A 13,824-nucleotide genomic window follows, 5' to 3' on the forward strand; every position below is an offset into this window, starting at 1 on the left:
CGCAGCAGGGCCGGTAAGTTCAGCCGGGCTGCCAACGTGCGCCGCGGAGCACGGGCGGGTTTGGGGAGGGGCTGAGCTCCCCTGCGGCCTGCTAAGGGCAGCGGGCGCTGGAAACCGCGGCCTTCGCGCCACGGCTGCTGGAGGGAAGCCAGGGCTGTACCCTCCCCCAGCAGCGGTACGCTCGTGTTCACCCGCTAGAGAGCGTGTGACGGCACGAAAGCAATGCAGCAACAGCGTCAGTCTAACGAACGATCCTATTCTCCCACAGCCACACACCACCACGTATGCTACAAAAAGAAAGGGACCGTTACAAGCTCACGCACCAAAAGCACCTATGGTTCTAGCGGGCTCCAAGCTTCCCTGGGACATCTAGTCCTCTCTCGAGGGGACACAGGTCCCCTGACTCCCAGCCCTGGGCTTTTCCACTGGCACTTTGCTGACACCCTTAGAGACAGCGGTAGCACACACAGACCGCCGCTCAACCAGACTTAAAACAGCAGAGCTGGAAAGAAAATTCTTGCTTTTGATGTATAATTACACTATCAGAATAATTTCACAATTGGCTCTATGAGGCAAATTTTATTACATGACTCTATTTTGGGGACCAAAACCTGCAAACGTAGTTTTGCAACGCAGTGAAATGGAAAGCCGTATTTTAATGTCATTTACTTTACACACCAGGTAGGGCATCCATGTCTGCATTTATTTTGTAGACGTGTTTAAATGCCAAATACTCTTAAGAATGATGGGCCATCAAATTATACACTCACAGATGCAGTGTAAAATATGTCTATTTAAAAGAAGCATATCAGGCAAAAGGAAAAACGTTCAGGTTAATGCTGCTGCAACCAGTTTGCAGAGACATTAGTTGCCTCGTCCTGGCCACTTTCAATGTTTCTGGACTCTGAGGCCCAGGGTCGAGGGAGCGGGGGCAGTGGGAGCTTTTTGATGCTGTTCTGTGTTTCAGCCTGCCTGCTGGAATGCTGCCTGGGGACCCTGTGCTGTAGAAAGAGGTCACTTAGGATTAACAGTCAGTCACTTCAAATGACTAAGCAACATGAACCGGCAATGCAGAAGCGAGAGGCTCTCCAAAAAGACACCACTCCCTGGCCTCTGCCATGCCAACTGCAGAAGCGAGCAGAGCTGCAGACCGCTGCAGACCCGAGTCCGACAGCTTTCTTTTGTAGAGTGCTGAAGTTTCAAAATTTTTGTCATGGGGACAGAAGCATGGTTTTACTTTTACATGAAGCATCTCCAGACAGAGAGGGGACGCTACAGAACACGCTATCATTACTTAACATCGCAGTAAGCAAGTCAAACTCCCATTCAAGTCCCTTCTACAGCCCAGGTATCCTGGGCACTGGGTGACATCCAGCACGCGCACTCCTTGGCCAGTACAACCTCTGTGGGCAGCTTAGGCCCTTGCTGCACGAGCCTCTGCACAGGAAGTGTTCTCAGAGAACTGGAATCAGACTTTTTATTCAACCAGAACTATTCTCTCCCTTTCCAGAAATTTGCTTTGGGTTGAAGATATTAATGACAATTTTTCATCAGAAGCAATGTGGGCTTTGGCAGAACATAGCTGTAGGCAGAAATGTCTTTTTGATAGAAAAGCTTCTTGCTAAATGTTGGGTTTTTTTTTTAAACTGGCTTTTGTCTTCACCATAAATAACTTCGGAACCAGCAAAGTAACCAGTCTCAACCTCAGTAATACAGTCTGAATCTGACCAATTTATTGGTATTGCTTCAGGGAGTGTTTTAATAGTAATAACTTTCTCACATGAGAACTGAAATAAAAACTGCTGCATGCTAAGTAGAATTTGCGCTCTAGAAATACCTTTTTGCATCCCAGAGAATGAATGACCTCACAAACAGTTGTAAAGTTGCATGGAAGCCAAAAACCCAAGAAAATTCACCTGACGAACGTCAGTCCAAAGCTAGAGGCCAAGTTTGGAGAATGGAAACTTACAGATCCACAGAAATTTCAGAGCTTAATTTATTGTAGATTATCTAGTGCTGAAGATGTGAGCTGAATATGTCCAAGTCAAAAGCAATGGACATCTGATTATATATTATTGTTACGTAAAGCAGCACTACAGCTGAGAGAAGATGCCAAAGAATAAGGTGCAGATGAGCCGCGACCTCTTCCATCCATCCATGATCCAAAGTTTAGTGACTATACTGACTTCAGTCAAGTGCTTCCTTTACACAGGAAAACCATAGGCCAACAAACTTCTTCAGCCCAAGCTTATACAGACAAGTATTGTGGAAAAAGGAGCGTTCTGAATGCCAATTATTGTGAAAATAAATGGAATGGCAGAGTTTAATTTTAACATTAAACACCAAACAGACGAGGAAGCTTTGTACCTATTCATTAACTGCAGAACAGTGTAGATAAAACTCTGTCTCCAGGTTTGCCTTAGAACAAGGGGTTACACTGCCAAATGTTCACGCGTCCACCAGAAACAGAGGATGATGTATGAACTCCCAAGCAGGAATTTGGATGTAGCCCCTGCAACATGAGCCCAGTGTGCTGGACTCAAAGAGTTATGGCTGGAGAAAGAACATCAAAAAGAACTTGGAAACTCAGTGGATAAACACATCACCTAAAGTTGTCCTGGGGCTTCTCAAAAGCAATGGTGCTGGCGCTTGCTAAATCAATGAATGCTCAGGCAGCAGTAACCAACTTAGGTGCGGAGATGCAGATTCTGTAAAAGGATAGCAATTAAAAAGCAGACCATGAGGGAAAGAAGAATAAGAGTTCGGTGGTTGTTTGCAATACACTTGTAATACTTTACATCTCATATTACATCTTCAATGCTTCCATTAAAAGCAAACATTGTGCTGTGTTAAGGTCCATTTAAAACAATGAAAATCATACACATGTGCACATAAACTTCATATTTTTAAGCGAACACGGTATGCAGTAACTAAGAGTTATAATGCAAAAATATTTCCATAGTTTTTAAATTAAATTTATTAACAACCTACAGAGTTATTAAAAAAACATCCTTAAAATTTACAGCATTAGGTGGTACCAGGAGATTTAATTTATCACTTTGGCTCATCAGGAAAAAGAGTTCATGACTTAATCAGCTCTGTGCACTTGAACAAGTATTTATTTCACTCATGGTTCTCTGCTAATCATGCAATTTTGCAGGTATTTTTCTCCTGCTGTGTTTGACAAAAGCTAGCTCCCAGCAAGCGGGTGAGTTCTAGTACTTGCTATTTTTGTGCCTCCAAAGCCCTTCATTACGTGACAGCATTTATAGTGGGAAAGCATCAAGTACCTGTTTCTGCACCACCCTGAAGGTTGCTCAGGAAAAGCCCTGGAGGGGCATGGTGAGCTGGCTGGGACTCGCTGAGCTCAGCCTAAGGTTAGAGCAGCTTCCAGAAGAGAGGCCGTAACAGAGAGCTCGAGGGGTGACAGCTGGCACAGGTTGAGTTCATCATCAGTTTCATGCCAGCTGGGTGTTGCCATTGCTTCTGAAGGGTTAGAGAAACACAGAGTTTTCTTTCTCTTTTCTATACTTCATAAAGTACAAAATAATTCAATGTGTATTTCATCGGCATTTATAAACTACTTCTGTTGGGTTCACAGTTGTGAGATGAGACATGGATCAATCATCACAGGATCACGAAACACTCCTCAAAAAAGAAGAACCAAACAAAATATATTGCACACTGCTAGAAAATGGTTTTCTCCCCTATATCCCATCAGAGGAAAGTGCGTTTCAACGCCAACAGGCTGCTGTGTTATAACCAGGACTATGTCAGTGAAGACAGCATGACAGAAATTAGCAGAGAGTGTCTCGCTGTAACGCGTAACAAGTCCTACCTCCGATTTATGTTCTACAAACCCCACTCCACCTTTAACCAGCAAGTCATATGTGATTACAACATAGTGTGCCCACAGCTGCGGTTTGCTACGTGCCAGGACAGGTAAACCGCTTGGCACGAAGCACAGCTATTTTCTGATTAAAACGGACCCACTATTTCCACTAAAAAGCAGAGCTGATAATCCAATGGGTGTTTCAAATGAAGTGTTTTCTTTGTGATTGCAACACTGAAACAGTCTGCAGCAGTTTTCTGTGTATCACTAGGACAGGCATAAAGCAAAACCTACAAAACTTAAGAGAATCAGCAGATTGGTATTTTGTAGCTACTCTGTACTTCCCTGAAAGACTGTAATGCTTCTTACAGCCAACAACAACAACAACAAATCTAATTTGTTACACTCTGACAATCTCAAAGCAGTTCTTAAAAATTTCCAGAGCAATCCCCAGCTGGTCTTGTGAGGCAGGTATCATGGGTACTACTGGCACACCACACACACAGAAGGGGAAAGAAAGGAGGAAAGCTGACAGTCATGGACATCAACAGGGAAGAATCCCGGTACCACTTTAATACCTACAGCACTGAAAACCAGCACATTCAGAGGGGAATTAACGTGAGCAGTTGCAGCTCTGTAGAGGCCAGGCAGACAAGGTTTATCTCGGTCTCTAGGCTGTCTGATGGTAATTGGCAGGACGGGCACCTACCTCCACGGGGTAATTGTGCATGCCCAACATGTTTCCTCTTACAGGATGTCGGAAAGTAGAGCTGCCTCACTTTAGAGGTGAAATAAATCCTAACTACCAGGTTAAGTCCTCAGAGAGCCTAGGAGACATATCTGGGAGCTGTTTCTTCTTACGTGGCTCTCTGTAGTGAAGTCACTTGCATGACAGGTTGAAGACTTTTCATACTCATTTCAACTGACTTTGGAAACTGCAGCAGATGACTGAAGGGATTCTGCCTAAGGAGCAGATGGGGAAGTCCTAGCGCCTTCCTCCCGCATCCGCTGCGGATGCAGGTGGCGAGGCTGGTTGCTCTGGTAACACACCCTCACATGATCCTGCTCTCACGCTCACTGTGCATGGCAACATAAGGGATGGGAGACAGCATTTTTTCTTATTAGCTCTTAACATAAGCCTGGTATGACTAAACTGCAGCAGTGGTACCTTAGAAAATAAGTAGCTGCTTAATTTCCACACCATGGAGGTGTTCTTACTCTGTTCCTACACTATTGCAATTACTAAACTAAATGGATGATCAAACTTAAAAAAAACCCCAACAAACAACCCAAACCCCCAAAATTCCTCTTCCTACACCTGATACCCCAAGTCTATCTCCAAGTCATAGAAAACATCTTGGATCTCAAAATGTCACATTCCAAAAAAAAAAAAATTGAGCAGATCTTACTCTGCCCAAATTAAAATTCTGTGCAAGGAAGGAATAATACTGAAATGCATTATACTTATAGCAGTCAGGAATCCATGTCAAGATGAACATAGCCCTGAAGCTTAATGTATGCAAGAGCTGCCAAAGCTATTAATTAGCTGACCCAGAAGGGGGACAAGTAGCTGATGCATGAACAAAAGGAGTAACTACAGAGACAGCAAAACCAGCCTTGACATCTCTTAGTGAAGAGTTACACAGTGCAGATGGTCTTCTGTAGCCAGAGAGGCAATTTAAGGACTCTGAGGACAAAATGTAATTTTACTGAGGAGGTAGCTCGCAGATGTAGCTCTAGCAGGTAAATTCACTGATGCCATCTCTGTGGCAGGTATTTCTCCAGTCCGGTATGAGCAGCGCTTTGATTGGGCTGCAAGAGGAAACGGCTCAAGCAAGTCAAGAGATGGCACTACTAAAATACCTCTTGCTGTTCAAACGGTTGCATTTTGAAAGAAGTAACAGTATCTCATCCTGCGCAAAGAAAAGTTGAAAAACTCCACTAGGTCAACGCACTATGTGAACTAAACTGAGAATAAAACTTTACTCATGATATTTGGCTATTGTCTTCCCACAATCTCCACATTAGGTATGAAGTTCACCATTTTCCATGACCCCTGGTGTCAAATGGTGCAATTCAGGAACACCAGCTGATCACCTCTACCACAAGAAGGTTTCAGACCTCAGCTGTGCCAAAAAGCAAGTCAGGGAATTACTGCAGTTAATACTTGTAGTCAGGCTCAACTTGACCTCCAAAATGATATTCTGGCCACTCAATGCCTTCCTGATATAACAACTGTTCTGATGTTCCCACAGCGTGCGACAAATGGTTAACAGCGCACTAGGACAGACTTAGCAGAACTGTAAAATCATTCCTACTAAACCTACCAACAGCATCATGATTTTACAGTGCTATTCAAGAAACACCGCAAGAGAGAAATCTTCTGCCCTACAGAACTCATACAACATGGAGAAGACAGAAAACGAAGTGGACTGGCAGAGAAAGATGCTCATCTAGGACAGTACAAGCATCTTACCGCTTTGATTGGTACTGATCTCCTTGGGCGGTTTGCTACGACACAGAAACGCACAGGAGGATGCTTACCCAAAGCCAGTGGCACCTGGTGCCGTGTTAAGTCCCAGCACCGTCTTCTACAGATTGGCGAAGAGCACAGCCAGCACAGTCAGCAAAGGCCAAGGATGTGAAATTCAAAATGCCAAACCATTGCCAAATGACTAAATGAATATCAAACCATTAATTTTGGAGAGCTCTTTCTTTATAAGCCTCTCACGCTCCTCTATTCCTATTGCTTGGTAGAAATAGGATCACTCTCAGAAGTTTAATGCCACATTAACAACAGCTTCGTGCATTTAAATCACTCCACCTTACTGCAGAGTGGGGAGGGAAAATGGTGTATTGGCCTTTCTGAAGCATACGAACTCTTCCTTTGCCAGAGAAGCTGGAGCTTATTTGGATCACCTTAAAACCTTCCTTCCAAACCTATTCAATATCCAAAACCAAATAACAAACATATAAATAACTTCGCCTAGCAGATCTTCCAAGCAAAAATATGTATTATCCCCAAACAATTGCACTTCAGGAAAAAAACCCCAAGGCTTCAGTTCATAAAGGGCATCCTAAGCCACAAAGAGCTTTAACAAATGCCTAGGTTTAGTCATGTGTTTTAATCCCACTGATTTCACAGGGATTTAAATGTTGGCTTAATTTATGCATGCTGAACTTTTAAAGTGCTTTACTGGATATCAGCCAAAGAAACGGATGCCTCTTGCAGCTTGTTCTTATGAACCAGAATATTTCACCCTTAACACCAATGATTAAAACAGTTAAAGCAGTTCCTAAAGGCAGCAATGTGGTAAGAAAATGCCTTTCCATCACCATTCCCTTTTTATGTAGGGCTCCGAACGATATAGGTTCCCCCTCCAAGTCTACTGCCAGAGGTAGCGTTTTGTCAGATGATCGCACGGGTCCCTCTCCGATCTCTACAGTTCTGCGGTGTTCTCTTTATCATGTTCAAATACAGCTACAAGTCAAGCATCAAAGGCTAATCAGTTCCCACCTAGGCTGACAAAGACCGTGTACCATCGTGGACTGTACTAAACTTGAGAACTAACCAGCGTGCGTCAGAGCTCTCCAGTAGCAGGACACTGCCGAGCGCGGACCAGCTGTTCCGCTGTAACGCGCCAGCTGACTGCGGGGGTTAGTTTTCAGTCGTGGCGGGAGACAGCTCCTCACATCAGCTCTGCTTCTCCTGGGGGCCCTTCCTGTGCCACGAAGGAGCGCACCTGCAAACAGACAAGCAAAACCAGCCAGTAAGTTCCCTGCCTTTCTATGGACAACTTCTACAGTTTAATAATTGGATTCTTTCTCGTCCACATTTCTCAATGAAATTGTCCAAATATTACCGAAACTCATTTGGGTACCTTTGTGAAGCAACGGAGAAGGATCATTCAGGTTTAGCCACCAGTACAGTGGGGTATCAGAAGCTAGAAGGCATATAAACTTAAAAAAAAAAAAAAAAAAAAAAAATCTTCTAAGTGCATAGTTTGAGAAACCTGAATAGGCCCAGGGTGCAGATATGTTTAACTTGAGCTGAAGCTCATGATTCCAATTTCCCCTTCTTTTTTGTTAAGGAAACTATTTTATTATATGCATGGTTTTAATACAATCTGGGGGTTTTTAAACTGGGAGAAGTAGAAGAATATAGCAATTACATATGCACAGACATATAGTTTTGTGGACAACAGTTTATTACACAGTAAGAAACAGAATAACCTTTTATACAAATTAGAAAACTGTGACAAAGTATCAGCTAAATATTACAGTATACTAGACCATATAATAAGCTATAATTTTTTATTTAAGTCAATTACACGGGATAATTAATGCACAGGTACATCTCGTTCATCAATAAATACTTCACTATTTAAAACTCTCCAAAGGAGAAAGTCAGAAACTCAAGCTCATTTCCAGATTACTTCAAGTATAACTGTGATTTTGGAAATAACTACATTAAAATCCACGTACAGATATCCACCTTTCAGCACAGATGAATTTGAAGATGAACAGACGTAGTTAATGATGCATTAACATTCCCATCTGAAACTGGTTATGACCACATACACATGACGGATAAGCAGTGTGGAAGGTCCCCTATTGAAGGGTGATACTCTGGTCTAGCCTGAACACACCACAGCTACTGTTGTTCAGAGACTCTGAGGTTCTCAGAGAGAAGGAATTCCAGTTCAACGGTATCATCAGTGGTCTCTACTGGTACGTTACTCTTTTCCACCGTGGGTGAGTAATTCTGTACTTCATGTCTTGAAGCTAGTATCCTTGAAGTCCCATTGCATGAACATGTCTCTGGTTGTCTGATGCTGTCTGAGCAAATATGGTTTGGATGGCAGATGCCTGAACAGGAATTTGGTTGGCAATGACTAGGGACATAGTATTTAGTTGCCACTGGACTTGATTCTATTTGATTATGAAAAAGATTATTAGCTGCGCAACAGGTCTGGAGACAGTTACTATTTTTGAATCCATGATGAAGGCCTAATTTAGCAATAAGGGGCTTCCCAACATTAACTTCCTTCCTTTCATCCATTGTGTCTTCTATTCCTGGATACTCATAGTGCAAGCAAACAGTGAAGATCAAGTGTTCCTGCAAAAGAGGAAATGGAGGAGGGGGAAAAAAGAAACAAACAAAAAGTTATACTTCCTCCCCAAGTAGACAACATAGGAAACACTTAAAGAGGCAGAGCCTACCACAGAAGGAGAGCTAAAGACATATTTTAGCTTTTGAGGAGCTAAAGACATATATTAGGCAAGACTTGTTTACTGAGGACCTCTTTTGGTTAATACTTGCTCACCTGATAGTCTTTATTTCGAAAGTAACTTAGATTACACCAGCTGCCAAAGCATTGAAAAAGAGTTACCAAGTGATGTCCAGCACAGATGTTCATGACACAAAGATACAGAGATAACTTAACAGTGCCACAGTATGGTGAAGTGAGAACCTTTTGAAAACTGCATGCCCAAGAGCACAGGTTGCAACAGAAGGAGATGGTATGTAACATTTTCATCTCCTACTAATGACTTCGTAAGATGCAGCTCTGCTTCAGATCACATTCTTATTGTACTACAGGGCATAGGAACATCCTCACAGTGTGCAATAGATGATCTTCACAAAAATAATCAACTTGTCAAAGTCCAGTACGGGCCTAGAAAACACAAAGTGCCTTGCACAACTGTATCAGGATTGCATATATGTTGATTCCATGGCTTTTATTTTTCACTAAGAAACTGAAGTCACTAACTTGTGATATTAGCCATTTTTTCCCTCCAAAGAACATGTTACTTAATATACAGACAATACACAGCTACCTCAACAGAACTGCAAAGCAACATGATTAATCTCAATTATCTGAACAAACTTGTGAGGAATAATATGTATTAACCCTTAGTTTTTGCAGTGAACTTAGCCTGGTGTAGAGGCAGTGTTTGGGAAGGTCCCTTGATACTAAATAGCTCCCAGTTTCCTCAGGAGTTCCTTTATTGGCCTCTTTAGGATCCACATCCAGGTCCTATTTCAAGAAAGAAATGAGAACTTAGTTGAAGGTACAGAATTCGTAGATCATAAAATAGTTATCAGTTTTTCTTTTAATCAAGTCAGCATTTTCTTCTTCTTAAAAGGAAAGAAAACACCAGTCAGACTACTTGCAAAAGCTGCTGAAACCACTGTTAGCGACGGGCAGAAGGGGTTACATTTGAGTAGGTTACCCTCTTTTGCTGATGGTTCCTGTCAAACTTGCTGTGCTTGTTTCAGGGTTGCTCTTTTTTACCTAACTTGAAGTACAGTACTACAACACTAATTGTGGGCTAAAAATACATGGATTTATTATGCACATAACCACAAATATTTTATTCATAAAGCATCAGAAGTGTCCTGTTTGTTCCATCTAAAAAGGTTTTCTGCACCGTATCCTCTTTCATAGACATCAAAAAAGGTGTACTGCCCCGAGGAGCTTTCCGTTTTACTCCTATCCTTCATTTTACTGTGATCAGCTGAGTAACATCAATGGAACTGGACAGGATCACCCAGGTGCAAAGAACTGTAAAATTAAAGCCTAAGAAACCTTGTTCTGCAAGGTGGGTGTGTCCTCAGCTCACGTAGGAGCTACTGACATTTAACTTCTTCAAATTAAATGTAACAAATACTTGATATTAGACAATGAAAAACAAAGGAGACTTTGAAAAAGATGACCCTAGATTCATTTTAATGTTTTTTTATATATACTAAAAATATGCATTAAAAAAAAGAGTAAATGTGTCTGTACAGACACACACACATAAGCACTTGATTTCAACAGTTTAGACCCATTTTATTACAAAGGATGCAGTTTGATATGGAGAGACCAGACAGTTTTCAACTTCAGTGGAGGGAGATCACCGAGACGCTAACAAGAAGCACTTACGAGTGCGAAGTCTGTAACGTAGGCTCTGCAAACTACTATTTCAGGTGGCTTCTTCACTATTCGTGTGTAGATTATCATGACATTGGAAAACTCTGCTGCAAACCCCAACTGAATCCGAACACCACATTTGAATTCAAGATACATACTTTCTGGAAGCTCTGCAAGTAAGCAACACATCATTACAGTCTAAATAAAACTTAGCATATGTATTTTCTATTTTTTTTAATTCTGTTTTTAAATTCAAAAGTTTTAAAAAGGTATAGACCTCTTCCTCCTGCCCTCCCTCTACCTATCACTTAAATATTTACGCTGAAGCAAACCAGGTTAGAAGCCAACAAGGCAGCAACACTGTTTGCTAGTATCACACAGCCACTGCCAGAGGGAGCTGGCTCAACTTCTGCTTCGCAGGTTTCTTTCCAATCTCTGTGCAACCAGCAAGGCAGGATTTACTGTAACTAGGGTATAGCTTACTGACCCGAGAATTTGTTTACGTATCTGTAATCAAACCAGTAAGGTTAATATGGTATATATGCAAAATATAGGAGACACAGCTACAGCATTATAAGAACCTTTGAATTTGACAGCAGAACAAGTTGCAGGTTCATTTTTTTTCCTTTCACAGCCCATGCACACATTCACAAAGCCTAGCCTGCAGCATTTTTCTTCTTTATATTTTGGATCTTTCTCAATCCGTAGGAATATATCTGAAAGTGCTCAAGGGTCAATGACATCATTCTGTGTCTGTATGCTTTGTACTGATTTTTCTACTCCCACTGGAAGTAGATTATTTAACATTATCGCAGACATACCTTTATATAAATATAAAGGTTATTCGCTTCTCAAATTCCAAACACATTCTCTTCTATGCATGGCTTAAAACAAATAAACCATAAGATAACATTATGTCTTTATAAATTTTATTTTGCATTTCATCATTTAACAAATGAGAATAAAGGGCTTAATTCCACAAATAAAAACCTGTATCTGCAAAAGAATCTGCCTACATGACTAGTTGTCTTAAAAATGCCACCACTGACCTTCTGCCCAATCTCTCAAAGAAATTTTAAAATGTACTCCCAACATAGTTAGATGAAAAAGATAAAAAGCTCTTAAACCCCACTGGCCTTAGAAGAAGTCTAGAAAGCCTGGAATTGATCTCACCCTTATTTTAGTTTTCTTAGTTGTATACATTGAAAACTCCTTTTCATCATGCACTTTTACTATACAGTTCACCTGGCTATTTTAGGTGAGGACTTTAGAATGAGATTAATGATGCCTTAAGTGTCATTGTTAGTCATAAACAGACTACTGGGAGATTATCCCAGCAGGTAGACATCATATAAGTGTCCCCTACAGTGTTTGAGTGGTCTTAAATATACTTACTCAGGATGAATTCTGCATGTCATCTTGTTCATTATAATATCATGTAGAGGTAAACCCCAACACAAAAACTTCCAAGATCTGAACATACTAATGAAATTTCAGATATGAACTTGAATTTCTTCTACTGCCATTCAATATCACAACCCATAGACTAGAGATTATTGAGGCATTACATCCTCTTGTTTTTACCATCATGCCAGCAGGATCATCTAAAAGTAGACTGTACTATACCATGAGCTTTGGCCCACTGTAGGTTCCGTGCCAGAGACTCCGCAGAAGATACGGTTTGTTGAATGGGATCAGTTAACGCCCTTTTCTCAGACAAACTGCTGCGGATCTCCAAAGCTTGTTTGCCTTTGGTAAGGTGACACTTGCCCATATCTAGAAAATAAGATGCATATCATTTCTCTCAGAATCAATGCTGCTGAAATGCTAACTAAGTACATCACTGCAATGCTGTCTGGTTGCTATGGTTATACCAGCATCAGCACTCCCATAAAAACTTGTAGTTTCAGAAGTATTCATTGCTTAGCTATTTACTCACTTAAGGCTAAAACAGCATGTCAGATGCCTGCAGAGAATCCTGGTGTCCTAATCAAGATGCTCACCTGTTTTTCAAAACCAGTTCAAGCAATATCACAGCTCTGATTCAGTAAATTCCTAATTAAAGTGATTGATTTGAAGAATGTGAATAATACCATTGGAAGAGACTTCTAAAGAATTGGAGGCCAGTGGATATTTTAGGGGTCGATAAAGGGGCCAATACTTTTTATTTTAAATCATCACTGATGAGCTGGGTGACAGAACAGAGTACACCTTCAGTAAGTCTGCAGATTAAAAACTGAGAGGAGTAGCTGATTGTGCTGGTTTCAGCCAGGATAGAATTAATTTTCTTCACAGAAGCTAGTGTGAGGCTGCGTTTTGGATTGGGGATGAGAAAATGTTGATAGCAACAGCTCAAAACATCAGTATGTTAAGTAGTCAAGGACAGTCCAGCTTCTTGTGCTGGCCGGCCAGCGAGGAGGCTGGGGGTGCACGGGAAGCTGGAGGGGACACAGCCAGGACAGCTGACCCAGGCTGGCCAGAGGGATATTCCATACCATAGGGCGTCATGCTCAGTATACAAAGCTGGGGGGAATAAGGAGGAAGGGGTGGGGGGACATTCAGAGTTATGGTGTCTGTCCTCCCAAGTCTCCGTCAGGCGTGATGGAGCCCTGCTTCCTTGGGGATGGCTGAACCCCTGCCTGCCCATGGGAAGCGGTGAATGAATTCCTGGTGTTGCTTTGCTTGTGTGTGCAGCTTTTGCTTTGCCTGTTACACTGTCTTTATCTCAACCCGTGAGGTTTCTCACTTTTATTCTTCCGATTCTCTCCCCTGTCCTGCTGTGGGGGAGTGAGCGAGCGGCTGCCTGGGGATTAGTTTATGGCTGGGGTTAAACCACAACACTGATACACCAGAGGGTCGTGATGCAATTCAGAGGGACCTGGACAGGCTATAGAATTGGGCAGAGAGGAATCTCATAACGTTCAACAATAGGAAACACCGAGTCCTGCACTTGGGCAGGAATAATCCCATGCAGCAATATAGAAAGGGGACCGACTCACTGGAAAGCAGCTTTGCAGAGAAAGAGGTTGGGGACCTGGTGGATACAGAATTACAGAATCATTAAGGTTGGAA

At 42.0% G+C, this 13,824-nt stretch overlaps 1 protein-coding gene across 1 annotated transcript; it reads right to left on the reverse strand.

Annotated features, from left to right (window-relative positions):
- Window positions 1-8,486: 8,486 nt before the first annotated feature.
- Window positions 8,487-12,526, reverse strand: LOC104622082 (mucosa-associated lymphoid tissue lymphoma translocation protein 1-like). Its single transcript, XM_010288742.1, has 4 exons — window positions 12,379-12,526; window positions 10,765-10,922; window positions 9,748-9,873; window positions 8,487-8,951 (listed from the first exon to the last, which is right to left on the reverse strand). Exons 1-4 carry the CDS (start codon window positions 12,524-12,526, stop codon window positions 8,487-8,489), a joined length of 897 nt encoding a protein of 298 aa, XP_010287044.1.
- Between the last annotated feature and the right edge of the window lie 1,298 nt (window positions 12,527-13,824).

This window comes from Phaethon lepturus, unplaced genomic scaffold (assembly GCF_000687285.1).
Source record: "Phaethon lepturus isolate BGI_N335 unplaced genomic scaffold, ASM68728v1 scaffold31166, whole genome shotgun sequence".
Lineage (NCBI taxonomy): Eukaryota > Metazoa > Chordata > Aves > Phaethontiformes > Phaethontidae > Phaethon > Phaethon lepturus.